Here is a 20,962-nt window from a genome sequence, read left to right as displayed (position 1 = left end):
GGGGAGGGGCGCGGGGGCGGGGGCGGGGGAGGGGCGCGGGCGGGAGTCACGTTACCCGGGGACGCGGGGCCCGGCGCCCGGCGCAGCCGAGCCGGGAGCGGCGCGACCACAGGTGCCCCCGGCCAGGGCCGCGACCCAGGCGCCGACCCGGACTCCGACCCGGACTCCGACCCGGGTCGACGCAGACCCGGGGCCGGTCCCTGACTAGGCCGGGACCCCGGCCCCGAACCCCAGACCCCGAGCGGAGACCTTGACCCCAGACCCTGGACCCCGAGCCCCTGCGCGGGCCCCAGTGCCGACCCCGCCGGTCCCAACATGACGGGGCTGGAGGAGGACCAGGAGTTCGACTTCGATTTCCTTTTCGAGTTTAACCAGAGCGACGAAGGTCCCGCCGCCGCCCCAGGTGGGTCCGCGCCGGCCGGGAAGGGCATGGGGCCTGGACAAGGGGCGCGGGGCCCTCCGGGTGCTGTGTTTGAGGACGCAGGGCCGGAGGTGTGTGCCCCGAGGGTGCAGGCCCCAGGGGGTGCAGGGTCCCCCAGGGTGGACTATGGAGGTGCAGGGGTGGGGTGGGCAGGACCCTGGGGGTGGAGGATGGAGGGGGCGGGTGGCACCAGGTGTGGAGGTACAGGCTGCGGCCTGGGGTGCAGGGGTGGGGGTGAGGGTCCGCAATGCAGGATCTGGGGTGCAGGGGCATGAGGGGGTCAGCGGTTGGTGTGCAGGGGCCTGAGGTACAGGGGTGCAGAGTTCTGAGGTGCAGGCCCCCTGGAGGCATGCAGGGGTCTGGGCCTGGGGGTACAGGAAAGAGACTGAAGTCAGGAGTGGCTGGCTTGGGGGGGGTGCCCTGCCCCCGGGGCACTGGAGAACTAAACGGGGTAGGGCATAGAAGGGAGTCGTGGCTGCGGGGAAAGGCCAGTGCGCAGGCGTGTTGCTCAGCAGCCCATAGTGAGGACTCCGGGCGCCAGAGAGGCCAGGCCCCCCGCCTGTGGGTCACGAGTGTGTGGGGGTCTGTCCAGTGGTCCTGCTGGAGGGGTGTCTCCCCCAGGGTGCTAGTGTGCTGCTGACGCCACGGGACACAAATGTCCAAGGCCCTGGACTTGGACGCTGTCGAGGGACAGGTGGTGAGCAGCCACTGCCAGAGGGCAGGGGGCCATGGAGCCCCTCCAGACCTGTCCCTGAGCACCGTCCCACCCCTGGCCCCTCCCAGAAGCCGCAAGTGGAACCAGCCTTCAGGGGCTCAGAGCCTTTGTCTCTTTCATTTTCTTTTCTCTGCAGAAATAACGGTTTCAGTTAAACAAGTCAATGAAACCCCCCGCCTTTGGAGTGGGTGCTCTTGAATACGGTTATGAGCCACTGAGTAACCCCAGCCAGCTGGGGGTGGCCTCGGGTGCCTGCGAGGGTGGGTCCGTTGGGGGCGCCCCTGGTGCCGGCCCCCCGCCTCTCCTTTCTGTCCTGCCCCATGGCGGGGAGGGTCGGATGATTGTAGAATGTTTTCCGTGTCGCTCACCACCCTTTTTTCAAACCTGTAACATCCCGTTCGTTTACAAAAAATAAAGGTTCCGACCAGGCTGCCTGGGCTTCGCTGTCTGTACCCCAACTTCAGCAGCTGTGGGTATCCAGGCCTTGGGGCGCGGCAGGAGCCCAGGCAGTTGTCTGGAACTGGTCGGGATGGAAGTAGAGAGACGGTCCTGGAGGCCTTCTCGCTGCCCTGCCTGGGTCCGGCCACCCCCCGTGCTGCTCCCCAGGAGCCGTCCAAAGCTCTTCCTCCCCTCCTCTTAGCCAGAAGCCGGTGTCTGTCGTGAGAGGGACAAGGTGAGGTGTGGGCCGTGCTTGGGACCTCCGTAGGCTGTAACAACTGTCTGAATGGGTCTCCCTCTGCCATCCTGGACCCTGTGGCTTTTGGGGACCGTTCCCATGTCCTCAGGGTTGTTGCCGTGCGAGAAGGCTGCCTTGTACAGGGCACAGGCTCTCTATGGCTTCTGTGACTGGGGACTCCCAGAGCTGGGGAGGCCCCACGGCCTTCTTTTGCCTTCCAGAATGTCTGCTCTGAGCCAGTAACTGACCGTGAGCCGGTGACACTCTCAAGGCTGCCTTTAATCATCTTGGCAAAATCTGTGCCTCAGCCCCAGGCTCCCCGGGGAGCACAGTCCAGTGAGCGCCTCCTGCAGGAAGTCCTCCAGGGTGTGGGCATCTGGGGCCTGGCATTCACCAGGCTGTGGGGAACTGCGGCAGCTTGGAGACTGGGCAGAGGTCGCCAGGCAGAGAGAGAAAGGCCTCTTTCCCTTTGTCATGTGTTAGAACTTGCTAGAAAACATTCATTTTTTTAACAGATCTTTGTGAGAGATATTTGTGTTTTCTTCCTTCATTTTAATAAGATTATTTTCTCTGAGCAGTTTTAGCTTCACAGCAGAATAGAGAGGAAGATAGAGCACTCCCCCCACCCCCTGCCCCGACATTTAACGCGGTCCAGAGTGGGGCACCTGTGGGCCTCCAGGGACATGTCGTTTTCACCCGCGGCCCATGGTGGACACTCGGGCTCACTGGGTGCTGCGCGTGCGTGCGGGCTTTCCCGAGTGCACGAGGTCACGTGTGCCCCGTAACTCTGCGGACGGCCCTGGAGACCGTCCGTGCTCGGCCCGCGCGGCCCCCCTTCCCCTCCAGCTCCCGGCCACCACGGGTCCCCACGGACTCCATGGCTCCGTCTTCCCCACAGCGTCTTAGAGCTGGAGTCCTGGAGGACGTCGCCTCGTCAGACCGGTCCCTGCACTTACGCTACGCGTGCAAGGTTTCGGTGGCTGGCACTCGTTTCTGCTCTGTGCTCGGTGCCGAGCGACACCCCGTCGTCCGGGTGGAGCCCCGTGCGTGACCCCCGCCTTCCGAGGGACATGTGGGGTGCTTCCGGGGTCTGGCAATTATTGGTAAAGTTTTTGTTTGTTTTTTAATTATAATATTGTAATTAGTAAATATTACGTTCGTTATCCCACTGCTGTATTAAATTGTTACGTTGCCTTCTCCAGCCCGTAACGGATGGTAGCAGCGGCGTCCCCTCATTTCTGGAATGAGCCTGGATAGAAGTACGGGAACGCGTGACTCGCACGGAGTCGGGCCATGAAGCAAGGTGGCAGCACGGCCTTACGGGTTCCAGCACGCACGGGGACAGGCACTCTGTCCACGGCCATGGGCGTCTGTCACGTCACAGTGCCCCCGGGGAGGCGGTGGGGGGGCTCCTGTCACTCCCGCCAGCATCACAGGGGCGTGTTGTTGCTGCTGCCTCAGAGCCGGGCAGGCGGGGTCGTGGCCGTTTCTGGAGAGAAAGGAGAGTCTTCACAGTAGCTCGCCCAGGCCCGCCCGAGCACTGTTTGCACTCCCAGGGCTGCCTCGTGTGCCCGAGGCCACCGGCCCAGCCCCCCACGGGCAGAAGGCTGGCCGGGCAGAGGGCGTCCCTCTCTGGGGGGGGCGGGGGCTGGACGAGGAGGTCCGGCCCTTCGGTCTCAGGAAATAGCGCTCTTGGCTGTGCGCTGGGAGGCGGGTGTGGCCCTGCTTCCCACCGGGGCTCCCCTGGTCTAAGTTATTTTGGCCCCAGAGCTGCCGGTGCTGTCACCCTGGCAACTCGGGAGGAAGTCGGCCAGGCCTCTGGGCCCGAGCTGGAGCATTCCCCGGCGGCCGAGGAGGCAGGTCTGCAGCCGGGCACCGGGCGGACCCCCAAGCTCGTGCGGAAGGGGGACGTGCCCCTGAGTCCCTGCTCCGCAGCTTGTGGGCGACGGGAGGTCACCCGGGGTCTCCAGTCTCCCAGGGTGCGGGCCCTGCGTCCACGCAGCGGTCTCGCGGGGCTCCCTCTGCTTGCGGACGGCTGTCCACTCGAGTCCTGTGGGCCGCGCGGCCTTCACAGTTTCTTGCAGACGTTCCCCCCCGCCCCTCGGTTGTTGGTAGGACGTTTTCATTCTGTATCTTTAGCAAAGGAACATTGTAGCTGATAAAGGACTTGGATGTTTTTTAGTTTCTTAAAAGCAGGGAGTGAGAAGGTGGAGGCCCGAGTAGAAAGATTCGTGCAGGTGTCGTCAGGGCCCCCTGCGAGCCACAGGGTGCGGGGGGCGCGGGGGGCGCGTCATCAGGGCCCCCCTGCCGGCCGCGAGGTGTGCGGGGCACGGGGGGGATGCTGCAGCACACCCCACAAGGCGTGGGCTGCAGGGGCACCGGGCTGGACCCAGGACCTGACAGAGGGTGAGGTGGGCTTGTTTCTGGAACACGCAGGAGCATGTGCTGCTGGGATGAGCCGTTCTCCTGGCCCACGTGCTCCTTCTCCTGGTGGGTTGGTGACACCCCTGGGTTCCTGCATGTCCCCCATGACCACCTGGGCCGCTGACCCGCGTCTCCTGGCTGTGGAGTGTGGACAGCGCCCAGAGGCAGGCGGCGGGCAGGAGTGGGTTTCGGTTTGGTGGCATTTTGTTTCCACAGCCTAGCAGCTTCTCTGCCCGGCATTGTGTCCTGGGTTCGACCCCAGCAGATGCTGGGCCGGGGTGTCCTGGTCTGTGGGAGACGAGGGGAGCCTGGGCCACTGCGTCTGCCTGTCGCCCTGGGCCCGCAGGGGGCCGGTGTGGGCGCAGACGCTGTTGCCTTCGGTAGGAAGGACATGCGAAATGACAACATTGTCCGGTTCTGAAGTCAATCCTTTCTCACAATGAGACCAAACCCTTCTGACAGCCGGTGCACTGGCTGAGCAGTGGGCCAGCCCGAGTGTGGCACGCGTCCTCCGCCCACCGTGGTGTCCCTCCTCATGTCCCCAGAGAACCTTGCCCAGGGCTTTGTGGCTGCAGGGTGGACATGTGAGAACCAGGAGGCAGGTCTGTCTTCAGAGGGTGAGCCGCGCTTTGGTTCTGGGCTGGCGCTGTAAAGCCTCTGACTGGGCTCTCCGGGACGCTTGCTTGAACCGGGCTGTTTCTCCCGCGCTCACCTGCACAGTCCTTTCACGGACGGTCCTTGGCCCAAGCCAGGTTCTGAACACGAGGCAGAAAGCGACCCTAATGGGAGCTTTACTGGGTCTTGATGGGACCTGAATCAGCCTGAATATTGTGGGATTGTTAAGAAAGTTGCTGGAAATATCTTCATTGCCGGTAAATGTAGTCTTTTGAAGAGTGAAACCGTTGGGATTTGAATTCGGTGTGGCGGTGAGGAAAGCAGGCAGGACAGGGGAGTGCGGGGCAGGGAGAGCCGCACCCAGGGCCCGGGGGTGAGCTGGCACCTCCCCCTGCTTATGTGTTTGTTCTAGAAGAGGGACCTTTATTACCCAGCAGCCCCCAACTCTCTGAGCATTCGTAATGAACCTCGGGCATGGAAGCCTTCCATTTTGTAATTTGTTTAATTAAGGAAAAGTCACGCTTTAGGTGACTCTTTTTTTTAAAACAAAAGATTTATGTTTTTTCTTTTCTCATTGACTTATGGTTACTGACAGACTGGGTTACCTGAAGGCCCTCTTAGGGTATTCTGGGAGTTGGGGGGGCCATTCCTGTGCTACAGCCCTTGTCTTCCGGACCCTAAGAGGAGACGGCTCACACACATGCCGGGCAGACCCGCCTCACTCCGCTGTTTCTCCAGAACCCCAAGTCCCCCCGCCCCGCGCCCTGGGCGGTTCAAGCCTCGAGCTCCAGGCGTCCAGGAGCAGGGGCTGAGTCCGACAGGCTGGTGAGGAGGCCCCCAGACCTGCTCTGCTGATGGTAGATTTGTTTTTTAAATCTTGGGATCACCTTCCTGCCAACAAAGTTAGTGCGCTCTCTCTTTCTCTTTCTCTTCTAAGTTAATTTTTTAACTAGTCTTTACTCCCAGTGTGGGCTCAGAATCACAGTCCCGAGGTCAGCATTGCACTGGGCCAGCGAGGCGCCCGTCTCTAAAATAAATTGCAGACGCGCATAGCACTGTTTTCACTGGGGCAGGAAATGCGGGGCCTGGTCCATGAAACCTCCTTGGAGGCCCAGACAAGCTGGGAGAGTCCGGGGGCTGGGGAGGCCCGGGAACCCATCCCAGGGGCCTCACAGATTCCTCACGGGCGTGGCTTCATGACACACGTTTGTCGTCTCAAACATGATGTCTAGAACTGTCCACCACCCTCACGCCGCACGCTCTGCCCGCCCGTACTTGCGGGTTTCTCTCTAACGGGAAACACGTTCTTCCCGGGTCCCAGGTCCTCACCCCCACGCAGGGACGAGCGCTCGAACGCGGGCCCACAGGAAGCGTGTGCACACCAGTCGGGGCGGGCCAGGGCCTGGGGGCCTCCTCCGTCTGGGAGGGTCTGGCAGGGTTTTCCCTGTGGCTGGGATGGTGGCACCTGGAGGTCAGAGGTGCTCAGGGAGCAGGCCGGGGGCCACTCCCAGCTGCTGCTCGGAGACCTCCGGGAAGGCACAGCCCCTTGTGCCTGTGGCTCCTCGGGCGCCCCCCACCGTCATCCACCCCGACAGCCAAAGGGGAGCCGACAGCACGGCAGGGCGGCACCGCGGTTCTCTCTGGGTGGAGCCCAGAAAGTGCGCGTGGCCAGCCCAGAGGAGGGGCGGCCCGGTGGTGCGTCGGGGGCAGACACAGAGCAGGAGGGGCTGGGGTAGGACCCACATGCTCCCAGGTGCCAGGGACGGGTGACGGCCACAAAGGGGTGTGTGTCCGGCCTGTGCCGGCACGTAATCGAGGTGTCCCGGCACATGCGGTGGCCCAGAGGGCAGGAGTCTGTGCCGGTCATGAGCCACATGCCAGGACGGAGGGGGACACGGTCCCTGTAACTCAGGCTCAACTGCATGTTGGACATCGTAAAGTTACTGTGGACATCTGCGTTCTGAGACCCTGCCCTATAAGTGTGTAAAACGAACTCACACTGGCTTTACTAACACCATCAGTGTCGGTCCCTCGGTGAGCTCGGTTGTCAGCTTGGCCTGTGGCTCCTGCGCTGCAGACTGTGGACGCCTGCGGGTGTGTGTGAGCCGGGCCCGGACGCACGTGTGTGCTTGTGCGCAAACGCAGCGTGTGGAGATGCGCTTGGGTGTGGAAGTGCGTTGTGTCTGGTACAGGCAAAGCTGTGCAGGACGCGCTCACGCGGGAAAGGAGCCGCCTGGTGGATGGAGTCTCCCCAACGGCTTCACGGAGGGAGCGCTGCCTGGCGTTCACACCCCTGCGCTCCTGACGGGTCCTGTGTGCCGGGCAGACCGTCCGTGGACCAGCCTGCCTTCTACGGGGATGGCCCCCCGCGACCCCCCTCTGCCCAGGTCCCTCTGGGTCCTCCTGGACGACACCCCACCAGGCCACTGGGCCGCAGTCTGGCAGGTGTGGTGTGGAAGGCCATGCACCCTGGTGATGCCGGTGGCCCCCAGGCCACCTCTTCCTGAGGAACGTTCTCTGTGAAGCATCTTTCCTGGGTTTTTACCTCCTTGTTTGATTTTTGCAAGGACTGTCGTTTTAAACTTCAGGTGGCGGTGTCTGTGTTGGGGCCGCCACGATCCAGCAAACATGGGGCAGGGTCTCAGGAAGGCGGCCCCGGGGCCTTCTCTCATGCCCCGTGTCAGGGACCCTGTGCGCCCTGCGGTCAGTGGGAGCAGAGGGGGGACCGCGACGGGAGGTGGGCAGCTCGCGGCTGGGTGTGTGAGAGCGCGGTCTCGTCCAGGCACAGTGGTCCTGACGGGACCCCGTTTGGTCCCAGGAAGCTTCTGGTCTGCTCCCTCTTCCTGAGCAGGGCTCTCCCCTCAGGGCATTTTGGCAGGGACCCTGGTATCTGGTATCTGGTGCCCTCTTGGCAAGGGGGCGGGCCTTTGTGTGTTCCCGGGGCCCCCTGTGAGGGGCCTGGAGGAGGAAAGGCCATTTAGGGAATAGCAGACAGGTTTCCCTGGGGGCTTTCCGAGCAGCAGAAGCAAGAACTTCTTGATAGCAGGGAAGGTGAGAGCCTGGTTGCCGCAGGGAGTGGCCAGGCTCCTCCTGGAAAGAAGTAACAGGAGATGTAGACGCCCCTCCGTTCGGGGCAGACTGTTTCTGTCTGTCCGCGGTGCGGTTTGGACCAGTTCTCCCAGACCCTTGATGTCCCGCGGTTGGTCCCTCGTGAGTCTCTGCTCCCCAGCCCCACAGAAGGGGGCCCTGCCCAGGACCGCGTGCCTTCAGGGATGAGTGCTAACCCAGGCCCGTGTCCGGTTTCCTGGGCGCTTCTATTATTTAGAGGCTTGGAACGCTCCCCTCTAGGTGCGCGGTAACCAGGTACAAGATGTCATAAAATGTCTTTTCAAATAGGAAATCCAGAAATGTGGTTTTTCTGTTAAAAATTACTAATTACACTAGTAATGATTTTCAAAATATAGTGTATTGAGGTTATAATTAATACATAATGATTCTTCAATCTAGCTGTGCATCAATGTCCTCTGCTTTTTTTACTTTAAACATGGGTTTTTAGGCCACGAGCTGCCGTCAGAATTTACGCGGGAGAGATCCGGGCATCTGTATTGCTTCCTGATCCCTGAGCGGTCTCTATGGCTACTGGTTAAGGCACCTTGACGGTGATTAGCTTGTTAAGTCTCTTTAAATGTTCAGGTTCCTGTAGCTAAAACCCACCCAGCCACCACCCACCCATCCGTCTGTTTAACATATGGGGACATTTTCTGTGCCAGGCACAGTCTTAGGCTCCAGAGACAGCCAGGAAGCAAAGAGGACAGGGCAGGCAGAGGTTCCCGCCCGCACGGAGCTCGCCCTCTGGTGAAGGGGTCGATTGAGATGACGCTGGGTGTTGAGGAAGACGGGAGCCAGCAGGACGCCGCGGGCTGTGGGTTGGGGACCGAAACCTGGGAGGTGGCCGGGGAAGGCAGCTTCCGGAGAGGGAAGAAGGAGGGGCGGCCCTGTAAAGGCAGGGCCCGTGGGCCCAGGGAAGCCGGCAGAAGCCTGAGGGTGCTGGGAAGGGCCGTGGGTGCCCTTGTGCTGGAGAGCAGAGAAGGGAGGATGGGTCTGGGCCTCGTGGGCCCGGAGGGGGCCCTCGGAGCAGTGCGAGCTGAGTGGCGGCTCACCGCTGTGTCCTGGGGTACAGCCCCGGGCCTGTGCGGTGCCGACAGGCTCGCCAGGCTGTGGGCGTGTTTTCTGATGACCGGCCCCTCACGCCGTCTCTTCTCTGTCCCCTTTCTAGAGCACTATAGCTATGCCTCCCCTGGCGTCAGCTCCGCTCTGCTTCCCGGCTCGGCTCAGCCCTCGCTGCCGGCTCCAGGCCACGACCTGCAGATCTCGGCCCCGGGCGTGCCGGCCACCGCGGCCGGTCAGCCCCCGGGCTATGGGGGTGCCGTGGACAGCGGGCCCTCGAGCTACTTCCTCTCCTCCGGCCACGTCAGGCCCAATGGGGCCCCCGCCCTGGAGAGCCCCCGCATCGAGATCACGTCGTACATGGGGCTGCACCACGGCAACAACCAGTGTTTCCACGACGTGGAGGTGGAAGACATCCTTCCCGGCTCCAGGCGGCCTCCCTCCACGGCCACCCTGAGTCTGCCCAACCTGGAGGCCTACCGGGACCCCTCCTGCCTGAGCCCCGCCAGCAGCCTGTCCTCCCGCAGCTGCAACTCCGAGGCCTCGTCCTACGAGTCCAACTTCTCGTACCCCTACGCGTCCCCACAGACGTCCCCGTGGCAGTCGCCCTGTGTGTCCCCCAAGACCACGGACCCCGAGGAGGGCTTCCCGCGCGGCCTGGGGGCCTGCGGCTTGCTCGGCTCCCCCCGGCACTCACCCTCCACCTCGCCCCGCACGAGCGTCACGGAGGAGAGCTGGCTGGGGGCCCGCACGTCCCGGCCCCCGTCCCCCTGCAACAAGAGGAAGTACGGCCTCAACGGCCGGCAGCCGTCCTGCTCGCCGCACCGGTCGCCCACGCCGTCCCCGCGCAGCTCGCCGCGGGTCAGCGTCACCGACGACACGTGGCTGGGCAACAGCACCCAGTACACCAGCTCGGCCATCGTGGCCGCCATCAACGCCCTCAGCACCGACGGCAGCCTGGAGCTGGACGGCGTCCCCGTGAAGGCGCGCAAGACCACCCCGGACCACTGTCCCTCGGTGGCGCTCAAGGTGGAGCCGGCCGGCGAGGACCTGGGGACCACGCCGCCCACGGCCGAGTTCCTGCCCGAGGAGTACCCGTCCTTCCAGCACGTCCGGAAGGGCGCCTTCTGTGACCAGTACCTGTCGGTGCCGCAGCACCCCTACCAGTGGGCCCGGCCCCGGTCCCCGACAGCCTACGGCAGGTGAGCGCGGCCGGTTTCTTGGGTCCGGGGGTGGGGGCCCGGGGGCGGGGGTCCGGGGGCAGGCCTCGCCTGCTCTGGCTGTGGAGACGCCGTCTGTCCCCGCGGGCGCCCGGCGCCCCACCACCTGCCTGTGTCTGCGTCCAAGCCCCCTTCCCACGAGGACCCCCGGAAGGCCTCGTCCTCACAGAATAGCCTCCTTCAAGGTCCCAGGCCCTCCTCAGGCCGTGTTCCCAGGGCGGGGGGTCGGGCTGCAGTGGGAGAATCCCGGTGGGGACAGGCCTGTCCCCAACAGAGACCGGCACCTCCGTGCACTCGCTGTTTCGAGTTGTTTTTTCTTTTACTAAAACCAAATGACGCTTTCCTGCTTGCGTGTCAGCCTCCGCCGCACCCGCTTCCTCCTCCCTCCTAACGGCTGCCGCGGGAGCGTGCAGATGGGGCTCGGCTCGGCGGCTCCCCAGAGCGGCAGGGCCCGCTCCCCGCAGCCGGCAGCACCACGCCGTGCCGGGTCCCAGGAGACAGGCGCCCGCTCCCTGGCAGTCTGGCGACGAGATGCTCAGCGGTGCTCCCAGCGCAGCCGCCCAGGTTGTTGACTTTCTTCCTGGCGGCGCGCAGGCGGCCGTCCCTCCGCTGGGCCCACTCACTCGGCCGCCGTTTTTATTTTTAACTAAACTGCTTTCCCGACAGGTGGGCCGCTAATGACCCCTGGCAGAATGCTTTCTGCTCTGGGATTTTTATCAGGCACGAACACGCGCCTCACTCGCGGGTGTGCCCCCCTCCCCGGGAAGCACAGCTGCTCGCGTGGGGCCCGGCATCCTGGGCTCCGCCGTCGCGTTCCCCGTCGCTCTTCTGCTGGAGGGCCTTCTGGAAGCAGTTCCGGGGAGCGGGGCCCGCGGGTTCCAGCAGCGCGCACCCTGCGGTGAGGAAGGCCAGCCAGCAGAGTGACGCGGTTGTGCGTGTGGGCGGCTCTGCTGAGAGCCGTGTCAGGGCAAGGGCCTGGGACCCGGCTGCGGCTGCAGGGGGGTCATTGAGCTGTAGGTTCCGGGCAAGCCCAGCTGCACCTTCTGAAAGTCTGTGGCAAAACCCCAGCAGGACACAGACAGTCCCTAGGACACTGAGACGGTCAGTGCCTCCTTTCTAGTGGCGTGTGGTGTAGACGAGGCGCCAGTCAAGACAAAACGAGGAGGCACGGCTTCCCCTGATTTCTCCTGACTGGTGTTAGATGTGTCCACGTTTCTACCCCAACGTGCGCACAGGTCTCATCGAACAAGCGTATCTCGGCACCGGGCTTTAATGCACGACATGGGAATTTTTAAAAACCTGTTTTGGAGGCGCTTAAAAAAATTTAAGGACAGGTTATGCCCACTGTATTCTCTCTATAATTATTAAGTAAAAATAAGATTATTTCGAAGCTAACTAGCTCGACACCGGGCTCGCATGGTGCGGTTCACCACCGCCTGCGTTTTCATGGACCATGAAGGCCACAGTCTCGTGACTCTGGGGCCCTCTCTAGATCCTGCGGTCAGGACTGCAGGTGGTCTGGTCTCCAAGGCACAGGGCCGTGTGGCCATGTCGCTCAGCTCCGTGTGTTGGTCTGTGCTCGGGCTGTGGTCACAGCGCCACTGGCCAGTGGCTTCACAACACACGTTGGTTTTCTGGGGTCAGAGGTTCGGGCGCCAGCAGGGAGCAGCTCTTCTGAGGCTCAGACGGCTACGCCTCTTCTGTGCTCATGTCTGTGCCCACATGTCGCCAGTTTATGAGGACGCCAGCCACTGGACCAGGACCCACCCAGTGACCGCACAAGAATGTGACCTGTGTCCAAACACGGCCACGTTCTGAGGTCCCGGGGTGAGGACCCTGAGGCCTGAGTCTTGGGGGATGGAGTTCGGCCCAGAACAGCCGGCATCGCATCTGCTTGAGGACGGCAGGGTGCCTCTGACCGCGGCCCGCTGCCTGCTCTCCGGAGGCTCACTGGGCCGGGGGGTGTCTGCGGGGATCAGGGCTCTGGGCAGGTCACCATGGGTGCAGACCTGCCGAGTCTGACTGCGCAGTCGGGACATGCGCCGCCGCCCTTGTGTTCGGACCTCCAGCAGGGATCGCATGTTCCCCGGGGGCAGATGCTCCCTGGTGGGGTCAGGTGGGGGGAGCGGGCGCCCGACATTCCCGTGAGCTCAGCCAGCAAACAAAACCCGTGGAGGCCCCCAGCTCCCCTCAGGAGGTGGGAAGCTAACCTTTCCCCCTGTTTTGGTTCCACATGGAAATGTGTTTCCTGGTCCCTGTTCTGTTCCCGCAGGTCCTGTCAGCTGGCGCCCCGGGGCAGCTGGGGCCAGGGTCAAACAAGAGGTCAGGGCGTTGTCCCCACAGGCGAGGGTGGCCCGGCCAGACTTCCTGTCACACTCCCGCCTGCTCCGAGGAGGTCAGCAGGGTCTCCCCGGTGTAGCCCCAGGGCCGCGTTTTGCACGGTTCTAGAATCTGGAACGGATGATTTGCCACCCGTCTGCCTTTCCTGTCACTGCGTGTGGCTTTAACTTTGTCCTGCCAGGAAAAGGAGCTTTTTAATGAAAAGTGTGCTGCACTAGCCTTTCCCAAGGACTTTGGGTGCTTTGGGGTCTTTTACCTGGCTGTGGGGTTTCTTTCTCCAAACAGCCTTTATGCTGACACCCCCACCCCCCTGCAGAGCGTTCTGATAGGCCCGCAGCAGTCACAGACGACCCTTCCTCCTGCCTTTGATGAAGTTATGTCGGTGAAGCTAACAATAGTATTTGACATAACTTTGTAGTTTTATAGTTTAAATTTCTTGTAGAGTTTAACAGAATGACATATCTGTTCTTAAAACTTGGGAGAGGCACAGAAATCGCAATGACCTGCTAGAGTCCCCCCACCCCCCGAAAACCCAGAATTGTTAGCTGTTTTAAGTTTGCTCAGAGGAGAGGGTCTCTGGGATGAGGTTGCCAGTGGGAACAACCAGCTTCACAGGTCAGCCTTGATACCCTGCTGGGGCCGCTGGTGTGTGTGCAGAGGTGGGGGTGCTGGGGGTGGGGTCGGTGCCGGGGAGAACCACGTGTGCAGGGCGGGGCTGGGGAGGGCCGCGTGTGCACCGCTTGCCACGGAAGGCGTGATGTGAGAGGTCTGAGCTCTGAGCAGCTTTTCAGAGCCTTGGGCGACGTTCAGTCTTCGGAGGAACTTCCTTCTGGTTTCTCAGAGTTCACAGCTGACGCCCTGAGAAGGTTCCTTGCGGTGAGTCCTGACTCCCAGCTTGAGATGAGCCTGGGGTCTGCATCCGGTTCGTGGACGCCAGCCACGGGTAGGAGGCTGGGGAGCGTCTGCCCGACCTCTCCGGGGCCTTTCCCAGGATGTGGCCCTTCCTTCTGCTTTTTTTTTTTTTTTTAATTTTGTTTATTTATTTGACAGACAGAAAACACAAGTAAGCAGAGAGAGGCAGGCAGAGAGAGAGAGAGGAAGAAGCAGGCTCCCTGCTAAGCAGAGAGCCCGATGCGGGGCTTGATCCCAGGACCCTGGGATCATGACCTGAGCTGAAGGCAGAGCCACCCAGGTGCCCCCCTTCCTTCTGCTCTTGATGGGATGTCGCGAGTGTGTGTTCATGGCACAAGAGGAGAGAGGAACTCAGGTACTCGTGTGCTCCTGGAGCGGAGAAATAGTTTGGATCTTTATGGCTCCCCGGTTGGATTTTGAAGTCAAACCACTGAGACGTGAGCCGCGGGTGGTTCTGCAGAAACTCGGAGCACGGGAGGTGCCGCTGTCCTGCTCACGGGAGGCCGGGCTGTGCTCGGCGTCCCACATCCCTGGAGTGTCACGTGTGCCCCACACCGAGGTTTCGCAGACCGTGAGGAGACCTGGCTGGGAGGGAGGACCCGGAGATGCTGTCCCTGACCACAGACAAGTCAGAAATCATTTCTGCTCTGAGGAAAGTGTGTGTGAGGGGTCGTGCACCCCCCACCCCCACCGCGTGTGCGCTGCCAAGCGTCAGCCCCGGGGGTCACGCCGCGTCGGGGGACGGACTGTCCTTGTTGCAGACCAGACCTGCCACGCGAAGTGGGGGACTTGCTTGCCCGTGTTTCCTGGGTGTTTACACGGAGCGCGTTTACAGATCGTGCCGGGGTTTGTTCGTCTATAAATTGTTCTGAGCCGTCGTCTGGGAGCTGGGGTTCGAGTCACAGGATTGGGCTGGTTTTCAGTAAAGAAAGCAACTTGCCTCAGGTCCACCTTCTCACGCAGCAGGTGTGGGGTCCGCATGCCGCCCCCACATGGGCTGCTGGGACAGGTGTCCTGAGAGGGTGTGTGCCCCGAGCCCCGCGTGTCCCAGCGTGTTTGGCTCAGTGCTGCAAGGGCCCAGGCATCCGGGTGCCTCTCCACCCCACTGGGGGCGGCACTGACTCCCTCCAGCCCCAGAGCAGCTTCCCCTCGGGAGCGCAGAAGCACGCGCAGAGCTGAGAAGCGTGGAACCGTGCACAGCCTTTCCCGCCCTTGGGGTCAGGGAGGCGCAGGGGCTCTGCAGCTCTGTCCAGTGGTGGCTTTGCAGGCCGCCGAGGCAGATGGTCCAGCTACTCTCTGGGGCTTGTAAGTCGAAGCGGGCTGTGGCCAGAGCCTGTAACTGGTCAGTAGGATAACATGGGGTGTGGTCATGTGCAGAGGGGCCGCACGCCGCTGGAAAACGCCGGTTTTCTCCTGGCATCACTGTCCACGGTGACTATGGCTGTCCGTGGGGCAGGTTTGCTGCGACCGGTGCGCTGCTCCCAGCTCAGAGCCCTGCGGCGCTGTCAGGGGTGAGCACCAGGGCCTGAGAGCCTCGCATATCCCTCCCCAGGGGCCTGGATGTGGGGGCCAAGGAGCTTGGTGCCAGGGAAGGCAGCGTGTTCCTCGAGGGGGAGGAGCTCGATGGCCAGCACAGGCCCCGAGCCCCGCAGTCTCAGAGCCCAGCATCCGAGCCATCTGGGCTATGCAGTGGGTGCCCTGTTGGAGCGGAGGGGACTGAGTGACCGGAGCATTACCGGGCCGCTGTCTTGGAGCCGCTCTGCAGGCTTTACGCCTCCTTCGCGCCCCGTCCTGCGGGAACTTGCAGATTCCAGATTTCTCGGCTTCTGCAAGCAATCTGGAGGGTGCCATCTGCCAAAGGGTACTGGCAGCGCTCGAAGCCCGGGGGGACCGTTGGGGGCGCGCAGGCATCTGCCCCGGGAGCTGAGGGCTGTGGCACATCACAGGGACGGCCGGAACGCCGTCCCCCACAGGCCCAGTCCGCCGTCTCGCTCCGTCATGCCTGTGCCCGCCGTGCTCCTCCCTGAACGCCCCCACCCCTGCCGCGTCCACAGTCTGGGGGCAGGGGGCGGGCACGCGGCGAGGCAGGAATGAGGTTTGGACGCAGAGGCCCCCTCTCTCCGGTGAGGCTGGAACCCCCCCCCCGGCCGCCGGCTCCCTCTCGGCAGCTCCGACTGTGTCTGGGCTCCTGGACAAAGGCTCCTTCTCTGTGTCTCACCGAGTCGCCCGCCCAGGTGAAGGTAGGGACCATCTGGGTTTGGAGATCTGTGTATGGGGAGAGGAGGGGTCCGTGTCTCTGGAGGGCAGAGGTGCGGCGGGCCGCGGCCCGGAGGTGTGGACGGGAAGCCCACCCCCACCTGTCTGGGCGCAGGGCAGCCCGCAGGCGGGACGCGGATGGGGGTCACGGGGTCATGGTGGCTCGGAGACGTGTCCTTGCAGTAGAGGTGCTGAGCGAGGGTGCCGTGGGGGTCCCAGAGCGGGATGACGGCCTCTGCCTCCTTGGAGGTCTCCTTGCCCGGATGGGGGCCCTGAAAGCAGGACACCGAGGGACCGCTGAGTCGTCAGAACTGTCCCTGCGCCGAGGCCGTGCTGTCCTCTCTCCCCGTGCTCTCGGTTTGTGGCTGATTATGAGTTGCACTGGTGACGGGACAGACACGGGCCTGGCCGGGCCTCCGGGAGCTGGGGGAAGACCGACAGGGCCTCTCTGGGCTCCCCGCTTCTGAGCCTGCACATGGGGCCCGGGGAGGGGCATGCAGGGCCAGAGGCCTCCTGGCAGGGTCATGCTATCCCAGGACGGGTCACTGGCCACGGAGAGGGCTGGGGGCTGGGGGGGGGAATGACCGCCGGCTGCAGGGTCTCCCCTTGTCACTCGGGAGCCTGCGGAGGACGGCCTCCCTGGCCTCCGTGGGCCTTTCCTGCCTCCTCCTGGCTGCCGTGTTCCCTGCTGTCGGCCTGTCCTAGGTCCTGCTCAGTGTCACCTTTGGTGGCAGAGCAGAGGGGGCTGTGAGTGAGGCGACAGCCCAGAGAATCCAAGAGTTTCCAGGGCTCCTGGGAGGGACGTCCTCCGGGAGGTCTGTTCCCCACTCCTGGCCCGGCCGCCCCTTCACTGAAGGGAGAGTCTGCTCCTCCCTCGGCCGTTCTGGGGGAAGGCGGGAGGGAGGCGTCCTGGAGGGTGGGCCCCGCGGGGAGGGTGAGCCCAGGGAGGGTGCCTGCCGCGGCCCCGGGAACTGCTTCTGGGTTGTTGGCCAAGGACTTGTCCTGGGCGGACCCACCTGTCCCCTCAGGACAGGACTCGGGGCCGGGCTCCAGGAAGGTCGACCTCCTGTGTGTGGGAGGCACTTTCTCAGCCCAGAGCTGGGGTTGGAGGTGGGTGGGCTCAGGCCACGCTCCTGTGTGGTCCAGGCACACCCCTGCCCCGCAGCCTCTGTGCCCAGAGCCCCTGCCTGAGGGCCTGAGAACCCGTGATAACCCCTGTTCAAAAGGAGAGGGAAACCAAAACAAACAAGGAGCAGTGAGCAGGCCTCTGGCCTCCAAGCTGAGAAGACGGTGGTGCTACTCTGATAACATCACTTTCCTTCGGTTTCTAATGTCCTCCCTCTGGGCGGGTCTGAGTCTGCCCAGTTTACAGTCTCGGCTACTTCAGGAAAATAGGACTCATGAAAGCCTTTATAGCTTTCCTCTGAGTGATGAGTCTGTGTGGGCCTGAGGGCTTGGAAACTTCAGAAGTGAAGGGATTTTACTCAAATTGTTGAGGCAGAAGGCTCGCCTCGCCTCTGGGCTCCAGCGGGGGGCAGGAGAGCTTGCCCCGAGATTCCGGACCAGCTGACTTGTGCACAGTTTTCGGACCCCGGGGCCATGGCACCCCAGGGAATCCAGGAGGGCCGTCAGGCGCCGCGGCTCTAGGCGCTTTCCAGACTGGGCTCCTCACCAGGCCGGCGAGGAGCAGGAGGAAGCAGGGCCTTGGAGACCGGGTTGTGTTTCCAGCTCTCCAAGTAACGTTCTCGGCCGTAGACACTGAAATTCTAGGAAAATGAGAAGCAGAGTGAGCCCCGGCAGCCCCCGGCCCAGTCAGCTGCAGCGGCCGAGATGTTCGCTTTGCCCCGTCCGTGACAACCACACTCCGCTTCCTACTGCAGAAAACCGTGGGCAACACTCAGCACAGGGTCCCCTGACTCACGGCACTTGTCCGCCCCCCACCCCCGCTGTCTCAGCACACGGCCTTGCCGTCCCGCTGTTGTCGCGCGGACAGACGCGCTGCTTGTCTTTCAAACTGGGGACTCGTGTTTAGAGTCACGGGAGCGTGAGCCATCAGGCCCCCTACCCGGGCAGGAGTCCCACAGCTGCCCCTGTGGTGTTGCTTGCCGTGCTCGTCTGTCCTGGGAAGCCCTGTTTTGATTTGTTTTTTCTAGTTGGTGCTGAATCTGGGTGTTTGCCGGAATTCTGGCCTCAGGTTTTGGCAAAATGGCGTGTGCACTTCCCTCTGGAGGCAGACGTCTGGTGTCCCGCTCGGGCGCCCGTGGTCCCTGTTGAGATGGTGTAAATCGTTAAGTCCTGCCTCGGCCCCGTTAGCCACGGTCTCCCGGCTGCTGGCCAGGGCGGCCGAGCCTGGGCCGGTGTCGTCAGATCACACTGGTTTGGGGCTCCAGGTGCAGACGGTTGCCCATGGCTCAGCGTTTCTCGCAGTGGCCGGGCCCCTAGGGTGCTGGGTCCCCCCACTCAGAAACGCTGGAGGGAACCGCAGTCACCGCGCGGCGTCTGGCTTTGCCTACGAGCTGGTCACGGAGCGCCCAGGAGGGTCGGCCAGAAGGGCGTTGAGTTCAGCGTCCGGGCGAGGCATGGAGCAGGCAGCCCGCGGTGGCACACGGGGGGCCTTGCGGGGCACCGGGACAGCCGCTCCGGGGCGGAACGCTAGGTGTTCTCTACTGCAGATCACAGCACGTTGGTGTCGAGGTCGTGCTTTCCTATGCGGAGGGAACACAGAGGTTCAGTAAAAGTTGAAAGGCTTTTCTCGTGGGAAATGGGCTGTGGCAGCGGCTCTGCGGGCAGGGCTGATTCAGACTGGGAGTGCGGGGCCCCTTCTCCCCACAGGAGGCCTCACCCACGCACAGAAGAGGCGCCGGGGAGACTGTGACCCGCTCCCCTTGTGCTGCTCCACGGGGCGCCCCAGCACACGGGGCAGGGTCAGCCGGGTCCCCCACCTGCAGGGCCCAGAACTCCCTGCGGAAGGGGGGGGTGGGCGGCTGGCGCGGGAGCCCCTACCCCAGGTGGGGAGTGATGCCTTGTCTGGAGCCGCACCCCGCAGGCCCTCAGGACTGACTCAGGGTGGGAGGCAGGGGCCCATGGGCGACCCTAGCTCAGTGGCCTCTTCTGGGGGCGGTGACAGTAGTAACGGGCACAGGGCTTGAACTTCTGTTTCCCAAGCACGAGGATGAGGATTTTAAAAATCAATTTATTTCTTCTATTATTTGGGGGCGGGGGTGGAGGCAGAAGGACCCTCCCGTGCTGACTGCAGACTCTGGCTGGGGCTCGATCTCACAACCAAAGATCCCCCGAGCCGGCCAGGCCACAGGAACAGGCATTTCCAAAACTCTGGGATTTGTAAGAAATCCAGATTCGCAGAAAGTTGCCGAGCTCCCCTCAGCGGCCATCCCCAAGCCCGTCTGCCGTGTGAGTGCCTGGACCCTGGTGGGTTCTGGGGGACAAGAGGGCTCTTGGGTCTCTGCTTTGCTCCTCAGTAACCTTCCGTGCTGCTGAGCGAGGCGGCGTCATGGTCGTCTTCTTATGGGCGTGAGCCATTCCAGAATTCGGGGAAACCATGTGGCTTGTAGGGGCTGCTCGGCTTTTCCTAGAACAGATGCTTCTAGAAGAAAACCCGGGAGTGTGTCCATGGGACGTGCACCTTCGTGGCTGCACACCTCCCAGAGGCCCCTCTGCGCCAGGCCCGGCGGCTGCACCTGGACCCGTTGGCTTTGGGGACAAGATGCGTTGGTGCCTCAAGTTAAGGCAGTTCAGCCGGCTCCTGTCGCCCCACCGAGTGCTCTTCCTGGGTCGCGTGCTGTGAGTTAGTGTTTCACACGGAGTTCCCAAGACCACGTCCCACTGCCCGAGAAAGCATAAATCGTTACCTGTGAGACTCGCATGCCCAGTGGGCCGGGAAGGGTGAGTACGGTCTGTGGCGGCGGGTGACCCTAAGGACGCTGGCGGTCAGTCGGGCGGGAGCCAGCTCTTGGGGCCGGGCCGGAGGTTTCATGGCACTTTGGAGGCATTGCCAAAGTCAGGGGGTGGTCTTGCTCCCGCGGCTCGCACCTACGGAGAAGTGGCATCCGCGAGGTCACCAGGGGCCCCAGCGTCCCCGGCCGCCGTCTGCAGACATGTGGGGAGCCTCGAGTGTGAAGCCTCTTGGATGGAGCCTGCGTCTGGGCTACAGCAGGGACCAGGAGGGCGGCCCAGACCGCACTCGGGACCTTCCCCTCTCACAGCGGCCGGCGCGGTGCTGATCAGTGACAGCGGGACGGGTGTCGTGATGTCGTGTCATTTTAACTAAACGCTCAGATGCTGGAGACGTCTTTAGTTTAAAGAAAAGCCGGGGTATCCAGTCCTCCGTGTCGTTTTGTCACAATGTGTCCCTTTCCCCGTGAGAAGGCTCACGCACGCGCTCCCAGCTGTGGAGACGCAGGAGTGGGCACACGTGGGCCACTGCAGACAGCGCCCGTGGTCTGCGGCCTGAGGTTTCCTGATCGCGCTGACCGTGTAGCTTCTGGAAGAGCCACGTCACCTGCAGGGGCTCCGGGTACGCACCCCTCCGGGATGCTCGGCAGGAAGCCCGGAGCTGGGCTGAGACCGCAGCATCTACAGATGCTCCTCGGGGGGGGACGCGGGGCCGAGGCTGTGGGGTCCCCCCGTCTCTCCAGGCTCAGGCCTCGCCTCTCAGCCGCTGAATTCACTCGAACCGCCGCTTCCATCGCCTGTCACTGCCCCGTCGGGCCACACACAGGGTGTGCAGACTCCGTCCGAGGCCCGAGAGCCCGTCAGCGCCGCGGACGTCATCCTCTGTCGTGTTCACGGCACGTGCCCGTCACCCAAACTTTCGGGACTGGTTGCCACCCTCCCTTCGGCTCTTTCTCTCTCAGGAGGTGGATGGACCTAAGCTTTTCTGTCTTTGCCGTGGACAGCGGGCAGTCTTGGCCGAGGCGGACAGCGTGCGTGAGATTTGCAGCTGGGCCAGGGGCCGGGGGCGCTCTGACTGGCCGCGGTCAGGCGTCCCTGTGCCTGGTCTCTGACCGCCGCGCCCCCTCCCGAGGCTCCCGAGGCCCTTCTCCTTCCGCGTGCAGGTGTCCCTGGAAGTCAGGCGAGTGGCCGATACCGCGTCTGGGAAATGCCTGCGGCCGCACCGTGACTTTCCCGTTGTCAGGAAGTCCCGTTTGGCGGCTCCGTGAGTCGCTCAGGACCCTGGTGTTTCCCGTGGACCTCGG

The 20,962-nt window shown here is 63.2% G+C and overlaps 1 protein-coding gene across 9 annotated transcripts in view; it reads left to right on the top strand.

Moving 5' to 3' along the window:
- The window catches only part of NFATC1 (nuclear factor of activated T cells 1), a 93,110-nt gene that overhangs the window by 4,052 nt on the left and 68,096 nt on the right, over positions 1-20,962 (top strand). For 7 of the 9 annotated variants that reach the window (XM_059138662.1, XM_059138666.1, XM_059138665.1 and 4 more), the window contains exon 2: positions 9,128-10,220. In XM_059138662.1, coding sequence (XP_058994645.1) covers positions 9,128-10,220 — 1,093 coding nt within the window. Of the gene's footprint in view, positions 1-47; positions 404-2,710; positions 2,916-3,014; positions 3,116-9,127; positions 10,221-20,962 lie in introns of those variants that run through there. The other 2 variants (XM_059138664.1, XM_059138663.1) reach the window with 2 other exon arrangements.

This window comes from Mustela lutreola, chromosome 11 (assembly GCF_030435805.1).
Source record: "Mustela lutreola isolate mMusLut2 chromosome 11, mMusLut2.pri, whole genome shotgun sequence".
NCBI lineage: Eukaryota > Metazoa > Chordata > Mammalia > Carnivora > Mustelidae > Mustela > Mustela lutreola.
Note: the sequence above shows the minus strand (reverse complement) of the source record. Positions and strands in the feature narration are given on the sequence as shown.